General features: G+C 37.3%; 1 protein-coding gene across 4 annotated transcripts in view; it reads left to right on the top strand.

Moving 5' to 3' along the window:
- The window catches only part of DICER1 (dicer 1, ribonuclease III), a 51,706-nt gene that overhangs the window by 16,493 nt on the left and 16,586 nt on the right, over positions 1 to 18,627 (top strand). For all 4 annotated transcript variants that reach the window (XM_062619865.1, XM_062619867.1, XM_062619869.1 and 1 more), the window contains 12 exons: positions 3,530 to 3,662; positions 5,388 to 5,630; positions 5,727 to 5,881; positions 7,320 to 7,452; positions 7,933 to 8,008; positions 9,142 to 9,281; positions 11,677 to 11,856; positions 12,729 to 12,942; positions 13,270 to 13,423; positions 17,670 to 17,852; positions 18,157 to 18,262; positions 18,361 to 18,536. In XM_062619865.1, the coding sequence (XP_062475849.1) occupies positions 3,530 to 3,662; positions 5,388 to 5,630; positions 5,727 to 5,881; positions 7,320 to 7,452; positions 7,933 to 8,008; positions 9,142 to 9,281; positions 11,677 to 11,856; positions 12,729 to 12,942; positions 13,270 to 13,423; positions 17,670 to 17,852; positions 18,157 to 18,262; positions 18,361 to 18,536 (1,893 nt within the window). The remainder of the gene's footprint in view (positions 1 to 3,529; positions 3,663 to 5,387; positions 5,631 to 5,726; positions 5,882 to 7,319; positions 7,453 to 7,932; positions 8,009 to 9,141; positions 9,282 to 11,676; positions 11,857 to 12,728; positions 12,943 to 13,269; positions 13,424 to 17,669; positions 17,853 to 18,156; positions 18,263 to 18,360; positions 18,537 to 18,627) is intronic.

Genomic DNA, 18,627 nt, shown 5'->3' with positions numbered 1-18,627 from the left:
TTGATTCCTTTAGAAGACAACATATGAAACACTGTTTTTAGCCTATAAAATAGGTATACCCTGATTTGTTTTAACCAGTCTTTTAAATTTGTATTTGCAGTGGATGCTGGAAACTTCTCTAGCCTACTGGGTGCAGTACTTCTGGAAACTTTACCATTACCTTACTGAATCACAGTATTATATGATCCAAGTCTACAGAAAATCAAATTTGCCCTTGCACAAATATCTCTTAAGATTTATCACTACTACTTTAGCAGTTGAAGTTTATAAAATGCTTATTCAGTCAGACACTAAGCACTTTCTTACAGTCTCCACCGAGAAAAATGTGAACCCTAGAATATTTGCCTATTTGCAGTACTGTAGTTCCTTATCAGTTCTTATTCCTGAATGTGTTTTTTTTTAGTTATGTATAACACTTAATTGTTTAATGCTATATTCCACAAACTATGAATGACATCTCATTTATTCACTTACCTTGATTTGGTGTTCTAATAGTTTTTTGATAGTGTGCTAAATGTTTGTTTATTGCATCCTGGATACCTCTGAATCTGACCCTGCTGTTACCTTTTTGCCAGAGTCAATAGTCATAGAGTGTGTAATGTTTTCTTTCATCTGCAGACTTGCCTGTGTGTTTAATTTCTTTTTTGTGAGCTTCATCTTTTTTCTTTGCCTTTTTTGCATTTATGAATATGTTTTTGTAAATATGCGATATGAGGCAAACTAATCTATTCAGTTAAATGAACATATTTTGTTAACAGCTCCTGAAGAAATAACAGGTTCTTATAAACCTTTGCTGAGCTGAAAACGAATATTTCATTATTCTGTGGGAGAGAACAGAGCTGTGAAAAATTTCCTCCTGTTTATAAATGTGATTTAAACTATACTTTTTCCACTGTGCATTCTTATAGACTGATTTATGCACGATACTATATACTAACTGCCGTTGAACCTGACAGAATGTGATCTTTAGATCAAATTCTGCTGTCTGTAAACTTTAGACACCTTTGATGCAGGTTATTGGTAGCAAAAAATAAAACTTTGTGTAATTTTTTCTCCACTTCTGAAAGCTAGCTATAGCAGGCTTTCCTTTACCTCATGTAACACACCTGGACTCAAAATACCTGGGTGGTCAGCAGGCCTGAGTTGTTGGAATCCAGTCTGAAAGCCTTCAGTGAAAGAACCTGACTGTAACCTCACTTCTGTTGAGTGGTTTAGATCAAGGGCCTCTGCTGAATGTAACTATACTTACATTGCATATAAAGGTGGAAAGACTGTCTCCATTGAATAAGGCAGTGACTAGTGTTTGAATTTGTGTATCAAAGCCACTCAAGTTTCCAGTAATCCAATATAGACCATTATGCAGAACTAAGTTGAAGCAGAAAGTATATTTTTTTTCTTAAAATGTATTTATTATGGTAGTTATTTAGAGACTAGAATCTCATTTTATGAAGTCCGTGATGACTGAGGAAGGGCAAAATTCATTGGATGTGTTGTACTTCATGGGAGAAATGGGTAGAAATTTTCTCTGACACGGTAATCATTGCTGATATCTTTCTTTAGAGATCTTTAGCAACAGCCACTGCACATATTGTAAATACTGCAAATTAGAAGGATAAAAAAAATCAACTTTATTACACACAACTGATGAAGTGGGTCATTTGCTGGTTTATTTTTTGTAGAGTTGACTTCTGGTGCCTACAAGCTCCTTTTCAGAAGAGGAAACGTTTTATAAAGCAGAGTTTTTAATTTTCACTGAAGTGTTCCTAAACTCCCTTAGGAAGGTGTCTGATAGCAGAAGTTCTTTTATGCATTTGAAAAACAACACCTGTTACCTACCACTAATGGTACTTTATTAACCACAAAGTTGAAGTATTGGGTGCTTCCCAAGAACTTGCCAAAGATGTGCAGAGAGAAATGTGTTTATTACAGACATGGACAATTAAAAAAATCTGAATAAGTGAAATACAGTAAGAATGTTTGAGATGCTTAGTAGGTACACAGGCTGAAGCTATATGACTTCACAGAAGTGCCATGTGGAGAAATAAATATATTTAAAAAAAAAAAGGTTTTGTCTGCTTACTAACCCATGCTTTCTTAGTATTTCTGTCTCAAGCCTAGAGTACATATGGAAATGTGAATTAGTTTGGCCTTGAACTAACGAGTCGCATGCATTTGAGTACAGGAGAATCCTTGTCTGCTTCCATAAGGATAGCAAGCTGTTTGCCTCTCTTCCATTCTCTCGCCTGTACTCCCTGTCCATTCCAGTTTTAACAGATTGCAAAGGAATGAAGTGGTCAAGGTGCTTTATGTTCCCATCAATCCTCTTTAAAACGGAGACCAAGAAAGAGGAGAGACTTTGGTAGTTTCTGAGTATAGAAGGGGCAGGGAGAAGTTTGCTGTTTGGTTTGGCAGCAGTTTGCAGGGCAGGTGGTAGACTGGCACAGTACCCATCTTTGTATATGTGAGGCAGAACTGCTAGAGGTTTAATTGGGAAAGGTTTGAATTGCCACTGGAGTATGCAGAGGCAGCCTGTCCTTTGAACAGGAGGAGCACTTGGTAATGGACATGATGAATGTCCTGTGAGCAATGTGGTGCTGGGATGCCTGTATTAAAATGTGCAAGGGATGTAAATTTCTTTGTATGATCCCTTGATTTTTATTGGCTCAGCTGCTCAAAGACCTGTTACTTTTGAGAAATCCCAGGTTCTGTCCATGCTGAAAACTGACAACTAAGGATACCACAGCATAATTACTTTGCACAATTATGCTTTTAGATTTGTAAATGCCTAGTTCTGGATTCAGTATATTATTTACATGAGCAATCTTCTACCTTGTCTGTGAAATCAAAACATTGGAGAAGCTATGCTCTTATACTTCTGTAACCTAAACCAGTATGTAGGGAAATAAACTGAGAGCGTGGCTGATCCTTACCTCCCTGATCAGTGTTCCTTTTGAAGAGTTGGATTAAGTCCTCCAACAGTAGATGAATTTGGGTTAATTTCAGAAGTAGTAAACATCTCACTGAGTAGGCTGAGTATCATTTTCTGGAAACAGAGGTCAAGATTTTGTCAGTATACCTGAACAGAATATGTATTTTAATACTAAGGAGAATAACATATAAGTTTTTAATTTTTAGGTTAAAACATACATTGAGGAAACACTCTTTGAGTTAGAGGTTACAGGTCTTTCTGCTAAAATTACTTGTAATTTACAGAAAGTTAGATTAAGTAAAGCAATTGAGTAGGGTGCTTTAACAGCAAGGAGCCTTAGGGCTTGGGTTTTACCATTGTAGGTCTGAAATGTATGATACATGCATACTTATGCTGTGTATGTGTGCAGATCGTCTTTTATTCTTCTGACAAAGGTTTTCACTAGAGCTACTGTTTTTAAAGAAGCCTAAGGTCAGTTTGTGTTAGCACGGCTTAATTGTCATGCTTCCCTTCTTAATTTTAATGTAGATCTTGCAAACAAAATATTGTTTTCCATTTGCTGGGCTGTACAACTTCTAAAAATGCGTGTAATGTTTTTAGGTTGATAAAAGAAGCTGGCAAGCAAGATCCAGAACTGGCTTACATCAGTAGCAATTTTATAACTGGACATGGCATTGGCAAGAACCAACCTCGTAACAAGCAGATGGAAGTAGAATTCAGAAAACAGGAAGAGGTAACTTCAAGAAAAATGGTTGAGTACTTCCAGCACCTTTTATTTTCTTTTTTTTTTTTTTTCATCAGCAAGCAGTGTCTGGGGTACCCTTGGTTTAACAAATATGCATATTTACTGGAGATACAGGTGACTTTCATGTTCAAAGAAACAAAATAAAACATGTTTGGGGACATTGCTATATCATATTACACAAGCAGAAATTGAATCTTTATGTCAGATCATCAACCATCTATTTATTTTTTTTTAATTATTATTTTCTTCTGCATTGGGTTAGTAATAGCCCAGTAATACTGTAGTGAAAATGAAATATATTTACATTTTCAACAGTTAAGTTGGCTTTAATATTTATCTTTGCTAAAAGTGAATTTGGTAAATCATTAAATTGATATAAAGCCCCGTGATTTTGACCTCATTTAAAGCATTCATAGTATTTTGAAAGCAAATGCATTTATCTTGTACTCCTGGCTTGATTGTCCTTTTGACTATCCCATCTCCCCCAAACCTTTCCTTAATATTGGTTAGTAAATAGTATAAATATCAGAAGTACCAGTTCTAGAATATGCTCTACTGTACCAAGAATGTTTTGACTTCAGAAATGGTTGGGTCCTGAAAGCAGCATATTTTTTTTTTTTTAATATTGCGGCTGAAAAATTGTAAATAAATCACATAATCACAGAATCCCAAGGGTTGGAAGGGACCTCAAAAGATCATCTGGTCCAACCCCCCTGCAAGAGCAGGGTAACCTAGAGTACATCACACAGAAACTTGTCCAGGTGGGCCTTGAATATCTCCAACGTAGGAGACTCCACAACCCCCCTGGGCAACCTGTTCCAGTGCTCTGTCACTCTCACAGTAAAGAAATTTTTCCTGATGTTCACATGGAACCTCCTATGCTCCAGTTTACACCCATTGCCCCATGTCCTGTCACTGGACATCACTGAAAAAAACCTAGCTCCATCATCCTGACACTCACCCTTTACATATTTGTAAACATTGATGAGGTCACCCCTCAGTCTCCTCTTCTCCAAGCTAAAGAGTCCCAGCTCCCTCAGCCTCGCCTCATAGGAGAGATGTTCCATTCCCTTAATCATCTCTGTAGTTCTGCGCTGGACTCTTTCAAGCAATTCCCTGTCCTTCTTGAACTGAGGGGCCCAGAGCTGGACGCAGTAATCCAGATGCAGCCTCACCAAGGCAGAGTAGAGGGGGAGGAGAACCTCTCTTGACCTACTAACCACACCCTTTCTAATGCACCCTAGGATGCCATTGGCCTTCTTGGCCACAAGGGCACATTAATGGCTCATGGTCATCCTCCTATCCCCCAGGTCCTGTTCCCCTTCACTACTGTCCAGCAGGTCAACCCCGAACCTGTACTGGTACATGGGGTTGTTCTTCCCCAGATGCAAGGCACTTGCCCTTGTTGAATTTCATCAAGTTTCTCCCCACCCAACTCTCCAGCCTGTCCAGGTCTTATCCATTGTTAATGGCTGTAGTAGCTTCTTGGACTCATGTAATTCCACTTACCAGATTTCATTCCTAGGAATCTGCCTGTTCTGATAAATAGTCTTGCTGTGTTTCTGGAAAGCATTTTTTCTAATAGTAACTATCTGCGTATTTAGACAAATTTCTGGAACATCTGATCCACTCTGTCTTTATTGGCTTGTGATGTATCTGATGATGGAAACAGATCTCAGACTAATCTCTCAAATGTCTTCATTATTTTTTCAGGTTCTTAGAAAATTTCGAGCACATGAGACCAACCTACTCATTGCTACTAGTATTGTAGAAGAGGGTGTTGACATACCAAAATGCAACTTGGTGGTGCGTTTTGATTTGCCCACAGAATATCGTTCCTATGTGCAGTCAAAAGGAAGAGCTAGAGCGCCAATTTCCAATTACATTATGTTAGCAGATACAGACAAAATCAAGAGTTTTGAAGAAGATCTGAAGACATACAAAGCAATTGAGAAGGTATGAAGTTAAAGGAGTGTGCCTGATTTGGTTGAATATGTCACAGTATTTTTTTAAGGGAGAAAGTCTCTTATGTTCTGTTTTTGAAATGTTAAGATCCTCAGAAACAAATGCTCAAAATCTGTTGATACCAGTGAAACTGAAACTGAACCCATTGTTGATGATGATGATATATTTCCACCCTACGTGTTGAGGCCAGATGAGAACAGTCCAAGAGTTACTATAAACACTGCTATTGGACACATAAATAGGTAAGAAGCATATTAATGTTTTACTCCTTGTCTTTGAATAAAAACTTTCATAGTCTGTTTCACATAGGTTAGGGAATTGTACACATTTCCTCTTAGGAATCTTAGAATCATAAAATAGGTAGGTTGGAAAGGACCTTGAAGAACTTCTAGAACTCTCCTAGAGAAAGTAGTCCCAGTGGTTTGAAGGGGTAATTTGCTTTTTGCCTCTTTATCCTACAGAGGGTCTTGCTCTGATAATAGACCTAGCAGCATCAATTCCTGTTTAATTTAAAGTTGTCCTGAAAATGTTCAGTTTAAAAATGGGTAGTAAGATTATTAGGGTGGGTTTGTTATTTTTTTTTCCTCGATAAGCTAGCTTAAAATAAAAATCAAGTGGCTTGTTAAAACTGTAATAAGATCTTCCAATTCTAATATTTGCATCTTATGTCATAGCAATCTGTTGTCATATATAAAAACAAACATACAGTAAGCTGAACTTACCAGAAGTCCACAAGACAGGATGGTATGCTTCCACGGGAGCTAGCCAAATGTCATCTTTGTAAGCCCATGGCATTTAGAGGATGTCCTCAGTGACAGGAAAAGTTAAATGTTATGACACTTCAAAAAAGGCAAGGAAGAAGACCCAGGAAGCTACAGACTGGTCAGTTTTACTATAGTCATAGGGAATATTATGGACCGAGTCCTTATGGACGCACTGTCTAGGCATGTAAAAGAAGAGAGAGTTGGCAGCAGCTGGCAGTTTTATTAAGGGCAATTTTAGCCTAACCAGCTTTATAGTCCCGTGTGATGAAGTGACTGACTCTTAAGATAGGGAAGTGCAGTGAATGTCATTTACTTAAGTAAAGCTTTTGATGCAATTGCCATAGTACCTTAGTAGCCAAATTCTTGAGGTGCAGACCATTATGGTGGACTGCCTGATAAATAAAACCTGGCATAGCAGTCAGGTTTGAAGGATGTAATGGTAAATGGTTCAAAAGCTAGCTGGTAGCTGGTTATATGTGGCATTATTCATGGGCCATTAAGAGGTTCAGTATGGTATAACATTGGCATGTTTGCAGTTGATGCCAAGCTGGGAGAGGAGGAAGTGAGTGCAGTGGAGAAAAGGCTACTATTTAGAGGGAAAGCCATGACAAATAGGAGGAATAGGGCAACAGTAAACTCAGGAGATTAAACAAACACAAATTCTGGGACCTGAGATGGAATAGTCTTGTACATCATTGCAACCTTGAAACCACCTTGCTGGACACTAGCTTTGCAGTAAAGGACTTAGAAGTCTTCTGCTCAGCAGTGTAGAATATGAGTTAGTGTACCCTTGCAGTGCTCATTATGGCCTGAAGTCATCTTCTAGCATTTACACCATTAAACAAGGTTCCACTGAAATATGTTTAGGTTTCAATTTGCAGGTTTTGACGAGTTGTAAAATGTTTTGTCAACTTAGGTACTGCGCTAGACTACCAAGTGATCCATTTACACACCTAGCTCCCAAGTGTAAAACACGAGAACTACCTGATCATACATTTTATTCTACTCTGTACCTGCCAATCAACTCACCTCTTCGAGCTTCAATTGTGGTACGTATTTGAGGAAAGAAAAGCATGGAACTAAGTGAAATACGTTGGTATTGATGTCTGTGCTGTTTCTAGAATTCCTTTCATTGTTATTTATGTAAATCACTTTTTCTTTCCCTGTACTGTGCTCTAACTGTATTTAGATCACTGTTTTAATCTGTTTTCAAGTAGTTACTGTTTATTCCAAAGGGAAAAATATTTAGATATTCTTCTAAGTGCCTTTTTTCCCCACACATTTATGTAAGTTTTATAGAAAAATGTCCTTTATTGCTTTTGATCGATAATTTGTTGCGTTCTTGTTATTTTGTAATTCTGGCTTCTGTGAAAAACAGCATAGGCCTGAATATCTTCACAAAACTGTTGTCAATGTATTTTTTCAAAAAGTCTTGTTTGCCTAATATGTTTCTATTAAATTAAACCAAACAAATGTATAATAAGTAATGTGCTAACCGAAGCTTTTAAGACGTATTTAAATGTTTATAGGGTCCTCCAATGAGCTGTGCAAGACTGGCTGAGAGAGTTGTAGCTCTTATTTGCTGTGAAAAACTGCACAAAATTGGTAAGAACTGGAAAAACGGTACCTCTTTGGTAAAGAATATCTTATAATTGAAAAACTGAACATGGAACAGGTGTTACGCATATACATGCATTTCTGTCATAGCCTTCTGCTATAGTTTTCTTCTCTTGCCTTGTTTTGCAGTACAATCATGTTGCTAATTTAGCTTACACCTTGTAAGCTGAAGTTAAATTTCCCAGGGGAAGCTTGTTATTTAATGTATCTTGTCTTAAGCAGCAAATGTAACATTAATATGAGATGTGCAGATTCTGACATTGAATGTAACTAATAGAGGGCACTCTATTAGTGTTCTTTAGATGATGCTGATTATAGGTCAGGGACTATATCCTGCAGCCAAAAAATAACTTTTTTTTTTAATTGTAACAAATTAAATTATGGAATACACCACCCTACATTTATTGTATTCTCTACTGTATCTTAAGTCATGTTCCAAAAATAGGAATTGCAGGATTACTTCAGTTCTCTTGTCTCTAGTAAGTATAATGCAGCATATTATTTTTTTTTGTGGCATTATTTATGAGTGTTTTGATGAAGTACAGAAACTTTTACATATCTGAAAAAAAAAAAAATAAATCTCTAGGTCTGGGGTTTGTATTTCCTCCCTGCCCCCCCCCCCCCCCCCCCCCCTAAATCTTTTGATCACTGGATTCATACCAACAAATGTAAAATACCATGGTAGCACAACTCAGTACTGAGAGTGAACATTTAATGATAGTAACTCCCTTTTTAGAATGATAGATGAATATAACTGTTCTATCTTTCTTGGCATAACTCTATGTGAGTGATTTTTAGATGGGTATTTCAGTCCCTGGTTGTTTTCTGTGGTCAAAAATAGTTTTCTTTGGAATTTTCATTAAATTTTACTTAAAATTTCAGACAGTTTTTACCATAAATGAGGGTTTTTTTCTGGTTTTTTGTTTGTTTGTTTTCCAGAAATTCCATCTTTATCACGCTTTCCCCAAAGTTACACATTCTGAGCCTTGCAGTAGTAAGTGTATTTTAAAACCTTAGGTGAGGTGTTTTTACAGGCAATCACATCTGCTGTGTAGTATCTGAAAGTACCAAGATTTGATTGTTCATAATGCTTTTTCTTTCTACTCTTTCGTACTATTCAGGTGAACTGGATGATCATTTGATGCCAGTTGGTAAAGAAACGGTTAAATATGAGGAAGAGCTTGATTTACATGATGAAGAAGAAACCAGTGTTCCAGGAAGGCCAGGCTCTACAAAACGGAGACAGTGCTATCCTAAAGCTGTTAGTATCTCTCACTTTGATCAAATTGCCAACTCTTAATTTTCTCAGATAAGAATCTTTTACAAGTCTTGCATTTGTAGTGGAATACTTGACAGTTTTATCTGCATGGAAACTTGCACTGTTACCTGAATGGGCTTACGGACAATATGCTTTGGAAGCATGCCTGAAGTTCAAAGAATGTACGCTTTTGATAAAACTCGTTGACTATATTTGCCTAGTATAGAAATAACTGTGAGGAGAAAATGCCTTGCATTAAGAATCTGTGAAATCTCTAAGTTATCTGGTAAATATACAACAGCAAAGGAAGAGTTACTGGCTTTTTAGACAAATAATTGAAGATTGAAGGAGATACACAGGGGGTCGAAGTTGTGGGTTTTGTTTTGGTGACTACTGCTCAAACACAACTTCAGAATTTCATGGAGAACCAATAGCCTTTAGTCACCTGTAGGAATGTCACCGTGTATGTTCACAAGTAGTAGGCTACAAAACTGTGTTGTATGTTCAGATGCAGCCTCCAGTTATGGTGATAGACCTTAAGTAATTCCACTACTGGCATCCTCCATGCGCCCCAATTTTATTAGTAGTTTAAATAGTTGCTTATTAGGAAAGCTTAGGAAAGGATACCATGGTATCATGTTACAGAGGGAATGACAGATGAGAAAACCTTTTACTTGCAAGACTTCACAAACAGTTTAAATCTTTTTACAGTGTTTCTTGGTGCTTCTTGTTACAAGTGCCTTTCTCAGTCGTTTTGCCTTACTAGTGATTGTTAGAATAGGGGTGACTTGTAAAATGCCTGATCATGGTATCTGTCATTCAGAGAAGTTGCTTTGTCAAGTGATGCTTCATTCTTTCTCATTTATTTTTCAATACAGAATTCAAGAATACTTTCCCCTGCTTTTGTCCCAACTTTTCACATCTGGAAAAGAAGCTTTGGCAAATGTTTAAGGTCTATAACATCCTTTTGGACTTAATATAGTTATTAAACTTATGAGTAATTTTCCATTAAGCCAAGGCCATAGTTTTGCAACAGTATAACTTTTAAAATATAGGACATGTATTGCAATTTAGTTTTTAGATGAACGGGAGGATCCTTTTTGGGACATATGAAGTGATGAACTTCCTACCAAACACAAAGCATGATTTCTTGATCCTGCCTCTTTACTCTGCTCTTGTGAGACCTCACTTGAGCATTGTGTGCAATTCTGGTGTCCTCAACATAAAAAGGACATGGAACTGTTGGAACAAGTCCAGAGGAGGGCCACGAGGATGATCAGGGGACTGGAGCACCTCCCATATGAAGACAGGCTGAGGAAGTTGGGGCTGTTCAGCCTGGGGAAGAGAAGGCTGCGTGGAGACCTCATAGCAGCCTTCCAGTATCTGAAGGGGGCCTATAGGGATGCTGGGGAGGGACTCTTCATTAGGGACTGTAGTGACAGGACAAGGGGTAATGGGTTACAACTTAAACAGGGGAAGTTTAGATTGGATATAAGGAGGAAATTCTTTCCTGTTAGGGTGGTGAGGCACTGGAATAGGTTGCCCAGGGAAGTTGTGAATGCTCCATCCCTGGCAGTGTTCAAGACGAGGTTGGACGAAGCCTTGGGTGATATGTTTTAGTGTGAGGTGTCCCTGCCCATGGCAGGTGGGCTGGAACTAGATGATCTTAAGGTCCTTTCCAACCCTAACTATTCTATAATTATATGATTCTATGACAGATACAAGCAGCAGATTTAAAAGTATTGTGGCTGGCTAGAATTGTTAATGGAAAACTTACATGGTGTAGTGCCAGGGCAAAGGGGAACTTGCTTGTGTGCTTGTCCCAGGTCTAACAAAAACACATTTTGATACTTTTAAACAAAATAAATAAATAAATAAATCCGTGTTAATGAAGCAGTAAGTTCAGGCAGACTTGTATGAAAATTCAATTACTGAGATGCAGGGGTTTCCTGTGCATACTTTTTTCTCTACTCTTAAGGTCTAAAGAACGTTGATCATAAAGCGCTTCAGAGTTACTGGCTAAATACTGACATCAAAACTTCAGTTGTGTTTATGGTGAAGTGCTGCCTGTGTTCTACAGTTAGACTTGTATTTCTAACACAGGATGGGTGTAGAAGAAGTTTAGAGATGAAATAGAATTGCCTCTTGGCAAATAGGGAAATCTGGGAGTATCATGCTCTCTTGATGCAAGTGTTTGGACTGATCTTGTGCTTGCCAGGCCAGGCTGCTGGCCAGTCTTTTTGCTTAAGAAAGAAAACATTTGTTAAGTCCTGATTAATTGGTTTTATTCCTCATTTTTAGCGATACCTTTCCAAATAAATGTGAATTTTTTGTTCAAAGGGTAGTGTTTGGGTGAATTTTGCTGATTTTTATTAATTGGTGGGGCTTTTATTTTCAGATTCCAGAATGTTTGAGGGATAGTTATCCCAAACCTGATCAGCCCTGTTACCTGTATGTAATAGGAATGGTGTTAACGACTCCTCTACCTGATGAGCTCAACTTCAGGAGGCGAAAGCTATATCCTCCTGAGGATACAACAAGATGTTTTGGCATATTGACAGCCAAACCTATACCTCAGGTAATTAATCTAGCTTCTTTCCTTACTCTGCATGCCCTACAACCTGTCATTTTCCACTTGCTCCCCACCCCCAGACTGAAGAATTGGACATGTCCTTAAGAACTGCTTGATACAAAGTAAACTCCAGAAAATAATCAGTAACAGCCAAGCAGTCTAGTTGCCATTTCATTTTTCTGTCTTTAGTGATGAACAGTCTGTTCTATTTTTGCCAAAATTTTGGTTTACAATTTTATTTTTTATTATTTTGCAGTGACAAATTCAAAATGTTCCTCCTTTTGTACATGAGCTGTGATAGGAGTGGTGTACCAGCTATAGAGGAGGCTGCAGTGTTACCTTATCTATATGAAAGCTATGGTAACAAGTCCTCTCAGCATTCCTAGTCTGCAGCAGAAGAAAAAGTAGTCCATGTTAATTGAAATTGGCACCTCTTGCTTCAGAAAATTTTAATAGAAAAGCATTTACTGTGAATGAGACTCAGCTGAGGAAGATTTTTTTCAAAATATATTTTCTGTTGTTCTCAGAAAACGACATTTCAGGAATATTGCTGGTTTTCTTCCACATTTATTCCTTCATAATGGAAAAGGCTTGCGTTTTTATTTGGTCTTATAGAAAGGGAAGAGCTATAAAACACAGGAAGAAGTATTATATATAAAAACTAAAAAATCAGTCATTCTTTAAGCCTTCAAAGCCTTATCAATAATTGAAAAGTCATCAAAGGTCCAAATTCTGATCCAGCTTGCTTTGGCAAGTGCTGCCTCAGCATCTAAACTAAACAACCACTACTCTGTAAAGGAATCCTACTCTGCATTTTTTTTTTTTGATTTCTTTTGTGGGTTGTTTTTTTTTTGTTTTTTTGTTTTTATCTTATTTAGATTCCTCATTTTCCTGTGTATACTCGCTCTGGAGAGGTTACGATATCTATTGAGCTTAAGAAATCTGATTTTACTCTGTCTCTGCCAATGCTTGAACTGATAACACGACTCCATCAGTATATATTTTCGCATATTCTTCGTCTTGAGAAACCTGCACTAGAGTTCAAACCCACAGAAGCTGATTCAGCCTATTGTGTTCTACCTCTTAATGTTGGTAAGAAGAGAGCTCTTGTTGGTTTATGTTAAATTTTAAGTGTTAGCTGTAGAAATAGTACTATATGTGGTAACTGACAAATTTTTATACTACATTTTTATTATTTCTTCACAATTCCAAATTTGTTTTAACTTGATGATTTAAGTTGATTTATAGTAGGTTTCAGCTGACTCTGTAGGGGTCTGAAATCATATATGTCTCCTTGGTAAATTTTTTAAAATAATCAAGTTGTATAGAATAAGGAAAAAAATTTGTAATTTACAACTTCTCAGAAACGTTCAGCCTGGAAAACTCTCCTCTGAATAGTTATGCATTTTCCTTTCTAAGTTGATGACTCCAGCACTTTGGACATTGACTTTAAGTTCATGGAAGACATTGAGAAATCTGAAGCACGAACAGGCATTCCCAGTACACAGTATACAAAAGAAATGCCTTTTATTTTCAAGTTAGAAGATTACCAGGATGCGGTTATCATTCCACGGTGAGTACTGTATACATACTTCAGGTATGTACCTATTGTATTTATATAAACACTTATAAAATGGGATGTAGGTATCTGCAAAATAATTGCTTGTAAGAAATCGTAGAATGGTTTGGATTGGAAAGGACCTTAAGGTCATCTGGTTCCAACCCCCTGCCATGAAGGGACACCACCCAGTAGACCAGGTTGCTCAGAACTCTATCCAGCCTGGCTTTGAGTACTGCTGGGGATGGGGCATTCACAACTTCCTTGGGCAACCTGTTCTAGTGTCTCACCACCCTCACTTTAAAGAATTTTTTCCATGTATTTAACCTAAATCTCCTCTGTTTTAAGTTTGAATGCATTCCCCTTTGTCTTATCACTACAGTCCCTGAGGAAGAATTTTACTATTAATCTAAAGGTATGTAGTGGTGTCTCAAAGATTTTGTTGTTGTTAATACTTAATCTAATATAAGAGGTTTTAAATGTTTAGGGCTTCCAGTAGGACCTTTTCATAAGGAATAGTAGAGTTCACCACAAAACTTATGTAGTATTCTGATAAAATGTAGAATTGTAGAATTAACCAGGTTGGAAAAGACCTTTAAGGTCATCAAGTCCAACCATTACCCCAGGACTGCCAAAACCACCACTAAGCCATGTCATTAAAGGCCTTATCTCAGTGTTTTTTGAACACTTCCAGGGACACATTCCACCACTTCCCTGGGCCGCCTGTTCCAATGCTTGATCACCTTTTGGTGAAGAAATTTTTCCTAATACCCAGACTAAGCCTCCCCATGCCCAGCTTGAGACATGTCATTAGGAGATTAAAATGTGGTGTGTTTTTTTTAAATCTCTCTCCTACAATTCAACCATTTTCATTGCTTTATATAATTAAATTCACTAAGAGTTACCAGACAATGGGAGCTGTAGCGCCATTTTCTGATCTGACAAATTTAAAATAAATAAATAATATATGTACACACTGCCATAAAGGATCCTCTGCCTTAGGCATCAAACATCCTTAAAGAACTGCTATCAAACCCTAACACACAACAGACAGAAGGAGGAATCCAAGCCAGGGAAAATTCCATATCAAATTGGAAAAATGCTTAGTAGTCTCCAGAGCAATCCAAGTCTAGAAAGGCAAATCAAACACATATAGATGATGACCATGGGAAAGAGTCATTTCATTGACACACTGTTCTCTTTCCATATCATTCCTGAATGTCTTATTTTTTTTTACGGATAAGCGTATAATAAATAGGGGGCTAATACCTGTCCTCTGGTACTCAACTTCAGAGACTTCACACCAAAATCCCAATTAATACTTTCCCCAAACTAATAAACAATCACAAGCTTGGCAATTAACTTTTCAAAAGCAAGCTTTTTACACTCACAATGTTTTTACAGGTACAATTCATACACAGATAGGAACATCACAGTCTTTATAAAAAGATACACCTGCACACAAGACCTGATATTCCATACGTACGCATCAAGTACTCAACTTTATCCAGAGAAGTTTCCTATCAAATTTTACAAATTAAAAATAACAGGGGTGTACATCATGCAAAATTACAGGAGTGGAGAATTGTCACTTTTAAGCTGGCAACAGTCTAACTAAAACCAGACACTGGTTACAATATTTTATCAATGTTTTCTTGTTTATGGAGCCCCCAGAAGACCCTCCCAGTTCTTTCCAATGTGCCAAAATGTAACCCAATGGGCTTTTCTTCAGAATTACCTTGTTTTGATGGGCTCTCATTTCAAACAATCTTTTACAAATCTCTATAGCTTCTCTTTCCTAGTGCTCTGCAAATGCGCTTAAAATATGAGAGCACCTACACACAAGTTTTATGATATTCTCAGGGGGTTCAGTAAAATAATGTCTCTGGGTTCTGCAGATCAAATCCCCTGATGTTAGATCATAGTTTCGGTTCCAGCAAAATTTACACTGTCCTAGTATCCACGGCAGGTTCCAATGTTCAAAAGTTATTATGCACCCATATGTGAGGCTAGAAGTCTGTGGTACTGAGTGTAAAGTCCAGATCTCAGATATTAGAGGTTATACTTCTCTTATATAGCCACTGGGGCGCAGAGAGGGAACTCTTCTTAACCTCCCTCACTAGCCACGGTTTACTTTTGTCTGCTCCTCCCCCACTGCTTAAACACTGTAATCTTTAACACTAACGACAGACATATACACACACAAAGCACTTAGGCACAACACAGAGCAAAGATGCTTCCTCTGTCTCCGGCTGCTCTCCTCGAGGAGAACACAGAACTGCGGATGAGGACTTCACACTCGCTTCGTAGCTGTGCTACATCTCAGTCACACAGAAACACAAACACACATGGGATCCCACACACTCACTGGAACTGGCCTACCAAAACCAGTTTTAATTTGAACAATTCAGTGGGAGTCATGTTCTCTGGTTACTGCTTTCCCACATCAAAGGCCTGCTAAAGGAAGGTGTGCTGTTGGTAGATAGAAAAATTGACAAGTGAAAAAGACCAGTTAAAAAAAAGTCTTTCTATTGAGTATCTTTCAGAGGAGAAATCTACATCATTTTATGTATTGGGTATGCAAGGGTTCTCCAGAATTGGTAGATTTTATGGAGACTTAATTATTCCCTATGTCATGTCTGGCATGATGGGGAAGGAAGAAAATGGACTGACTGGTTTGTGCTTGTACCTAGTATATTGTCAATAATGGTGATTGTAGAATATATATCAAAGATAAATATTAGTACTTTGTTTTGGCCTCATCTGTGTTAGATTTTTTCTTTCCTTTTCTTTAAATGTCTTGCTACCAGTGCTGATGAATACTGTGATAAAAATGGTTGTGTGAAATAATGGCAACAGACCATCACAGTGTGTAAGAATTACTTCATGTGATCAGGGTTAGCACTGTACAAGTAGCTCATAGGTGGTGTGAATGAAGCTATGGTATTTCACCTGTCTGAAGATCAAAGATCTGGCCCCAGTGCCTAAATGAATATTATTCTTATGGGAGAGGTGGCAGAGTACATCATGAAAGAGTGCCTCTCTTTTATGACAGTTATTAGTTGTCATCTGGTAATGCTCAGCCCCGGGAGAAACCAAAAAAATTTTGACCCTGTTTCATAGATGAAGAAATCTCAGAATTTCAAGTACTTATGCTTCTTGTCAGCGTAAAAATGGCGGAAATACGTGCTTGTCCATATATCCTACTTGGTTGTAAACTCCTCAGGGGAAGCATAATATGATGATTGTAGTGGTACAATTGTAATTAAATTCTTCAGATGAGGCATGACTATGAATAAAGTAAGATAAAGAAGTTTTCAGGAAATTCTTTTAACCAGCGTGTTCTTCAGTGAAGTTCAGACAACCTCATAATATGACTTTCTTGATGTTTTGTTTTGTTTTTTTTCCTCCTCTGGAAAAAAGCTATAAAGACTTCTTAAGTGTGTTAAGAGTCCTTAATAGTGTATTAATTTTATTTAGGGATGTCTATTTAGATATTTGAATAGAAGCTTAAAGTAATAGATGCAGCTGATCAAGGATGACATAAGCTAATACACAGATCTAAATATTGAATGTTGATTTAATTTCTTTATTATTTTCCTTTGCATCTTTAGCACCATATCATCCAATGAGAATCAGTAGCCACAATAAAGGGGTTGCAGAATTCTGGCTTTATTTTTCTAACGTCCTTGCTGCATTACAAGAACTGCATTGACCTTGTAATGCTTGTGAATTTGCCTTACATATTTGGAGTTTGGTATTTTAACTTTATTTAGAGGATGACTTGGTTAAAATACCAGTTTAGATGAGAGGTAGTGCAGTCTTCACATGCAGTAGACCTCCATTTCTACTGATGGCAGTGCATAGAAGACTACACATTAGACAGCCAAATTATCAAGTTTAATTGTTAATTGTTTGGAATTAAGAAATTACCATTTGCAACATTACTCTGAGATTGTTATCCAAAGGTTAATTTTTGTCTTAGATATTGAAGACACAAATTCTGTATTTAGTTTAAATGTTTCTGTCAAGGAAATTTCAGAGATTATAGACTGACCTTAGCACGCTTCTCACTTAGTGTTTGAGTTGTGTAGAAAAATGGGTTTATAACCAAAAAACCTACCAATCAAAACTCTCAAGTGAACTATTTAATGGTTTATACCTGACCACATTAGAACATTAAGAACTTAGCACACAAACTTTACCCTAACACTATAACATACTAACATATACCTATTTTTTTATTTATTTTTTTTTTTAGGTATCGAAATTTTGATCAGCCTCATCGATTCTATGTTGCTGATGTATACACTGACCTTACTCCACTCAGTAAATTCCCTTCCCCTGAATATGAAACTTTTGCTGAATATTATAAAACAAAGTATAATCTTGACCTTACTAATCTCAACCAGCCACTGCTGGATGTGGACCACACGTCTTCAAGGTAACAACAGTCATATTTGTGTCTGAGGCTTGTAATTTGACTGTAAAGTGCCCTGTTGTTTTTTTTAATTACAGGACAAAGCTGAGGGTTTGTGTTTTCCAAAATAATTACCAATATTTTTTCTTAAGAGGTACTTAATAGGCTGTAACAACTGTAACTTGATCCCATTTTTCTTCCAGAGGTAACTGTGCTGTCACTTCACTAAGGTTGAATGCTAAGAATTAAGTCATCACTTTAGAAAGTTTAGGCTAGTAAGTTCTATTAATTATGTACTTATATTAAAGTATTTTTATGTTGGTTTTAGACTTAACCTTTTGACTCCTCGCCATTTGAATCAGAAGGGGAAGGCACTTCCACTAAGCAGTGCTGAGAAAAGGAAAGCAAAGTGGGAAAGCTTGCAGAATAAGCAGGTAAAATAGAAGTATCGAATTGAAGTTACCTCTCTCAACAGTGATCTGACAATTACTTTTACAGGTAAAATTCTTTCCCTCTCTCCTCCTCTCCCCAGATACTGGTTCCAGAGCTCTGTGCTATACATCCTATTCCAGCATCACTGTGGAGAAAAGCTGTTTGCCTCCCCAGCATACTTTATCGGCTGCACTGCCTTTTGACAGCAGAGGAACTAAGAGCTCAAACAGCCACTGATGCTGGTGTGGGAGTTAAATCACTTCCTGCAGATTTCAGGCATGTATTTTTTCAGGATGTGTTTTTCAGTACGATATCTGACTTCATTGGACAGTAAGGTGAAAACTATTACTGCGTTAATCTAAAACTG

This window comes from Pezoporus occidentalis, unplaced genomic scaffold, assembly GCF_034315485.1.
Source record: "Pezoporus occidentalis ecotype Australia unplaced genomic scaffold, CSIRO_AGI_Poc_V1 ctg215, whole genome shotgun sequence".
NCBI lineage: Eukaryota > Metazoa > Chordata > Aves > Psittaciformes > Psittacidae > Pezoporus > Pezoporus occidentalis.
Note: the sequence above shows the minus strand (reverse complement) of the source record. Positions and strands in the feature narration are given on the sequence as shown.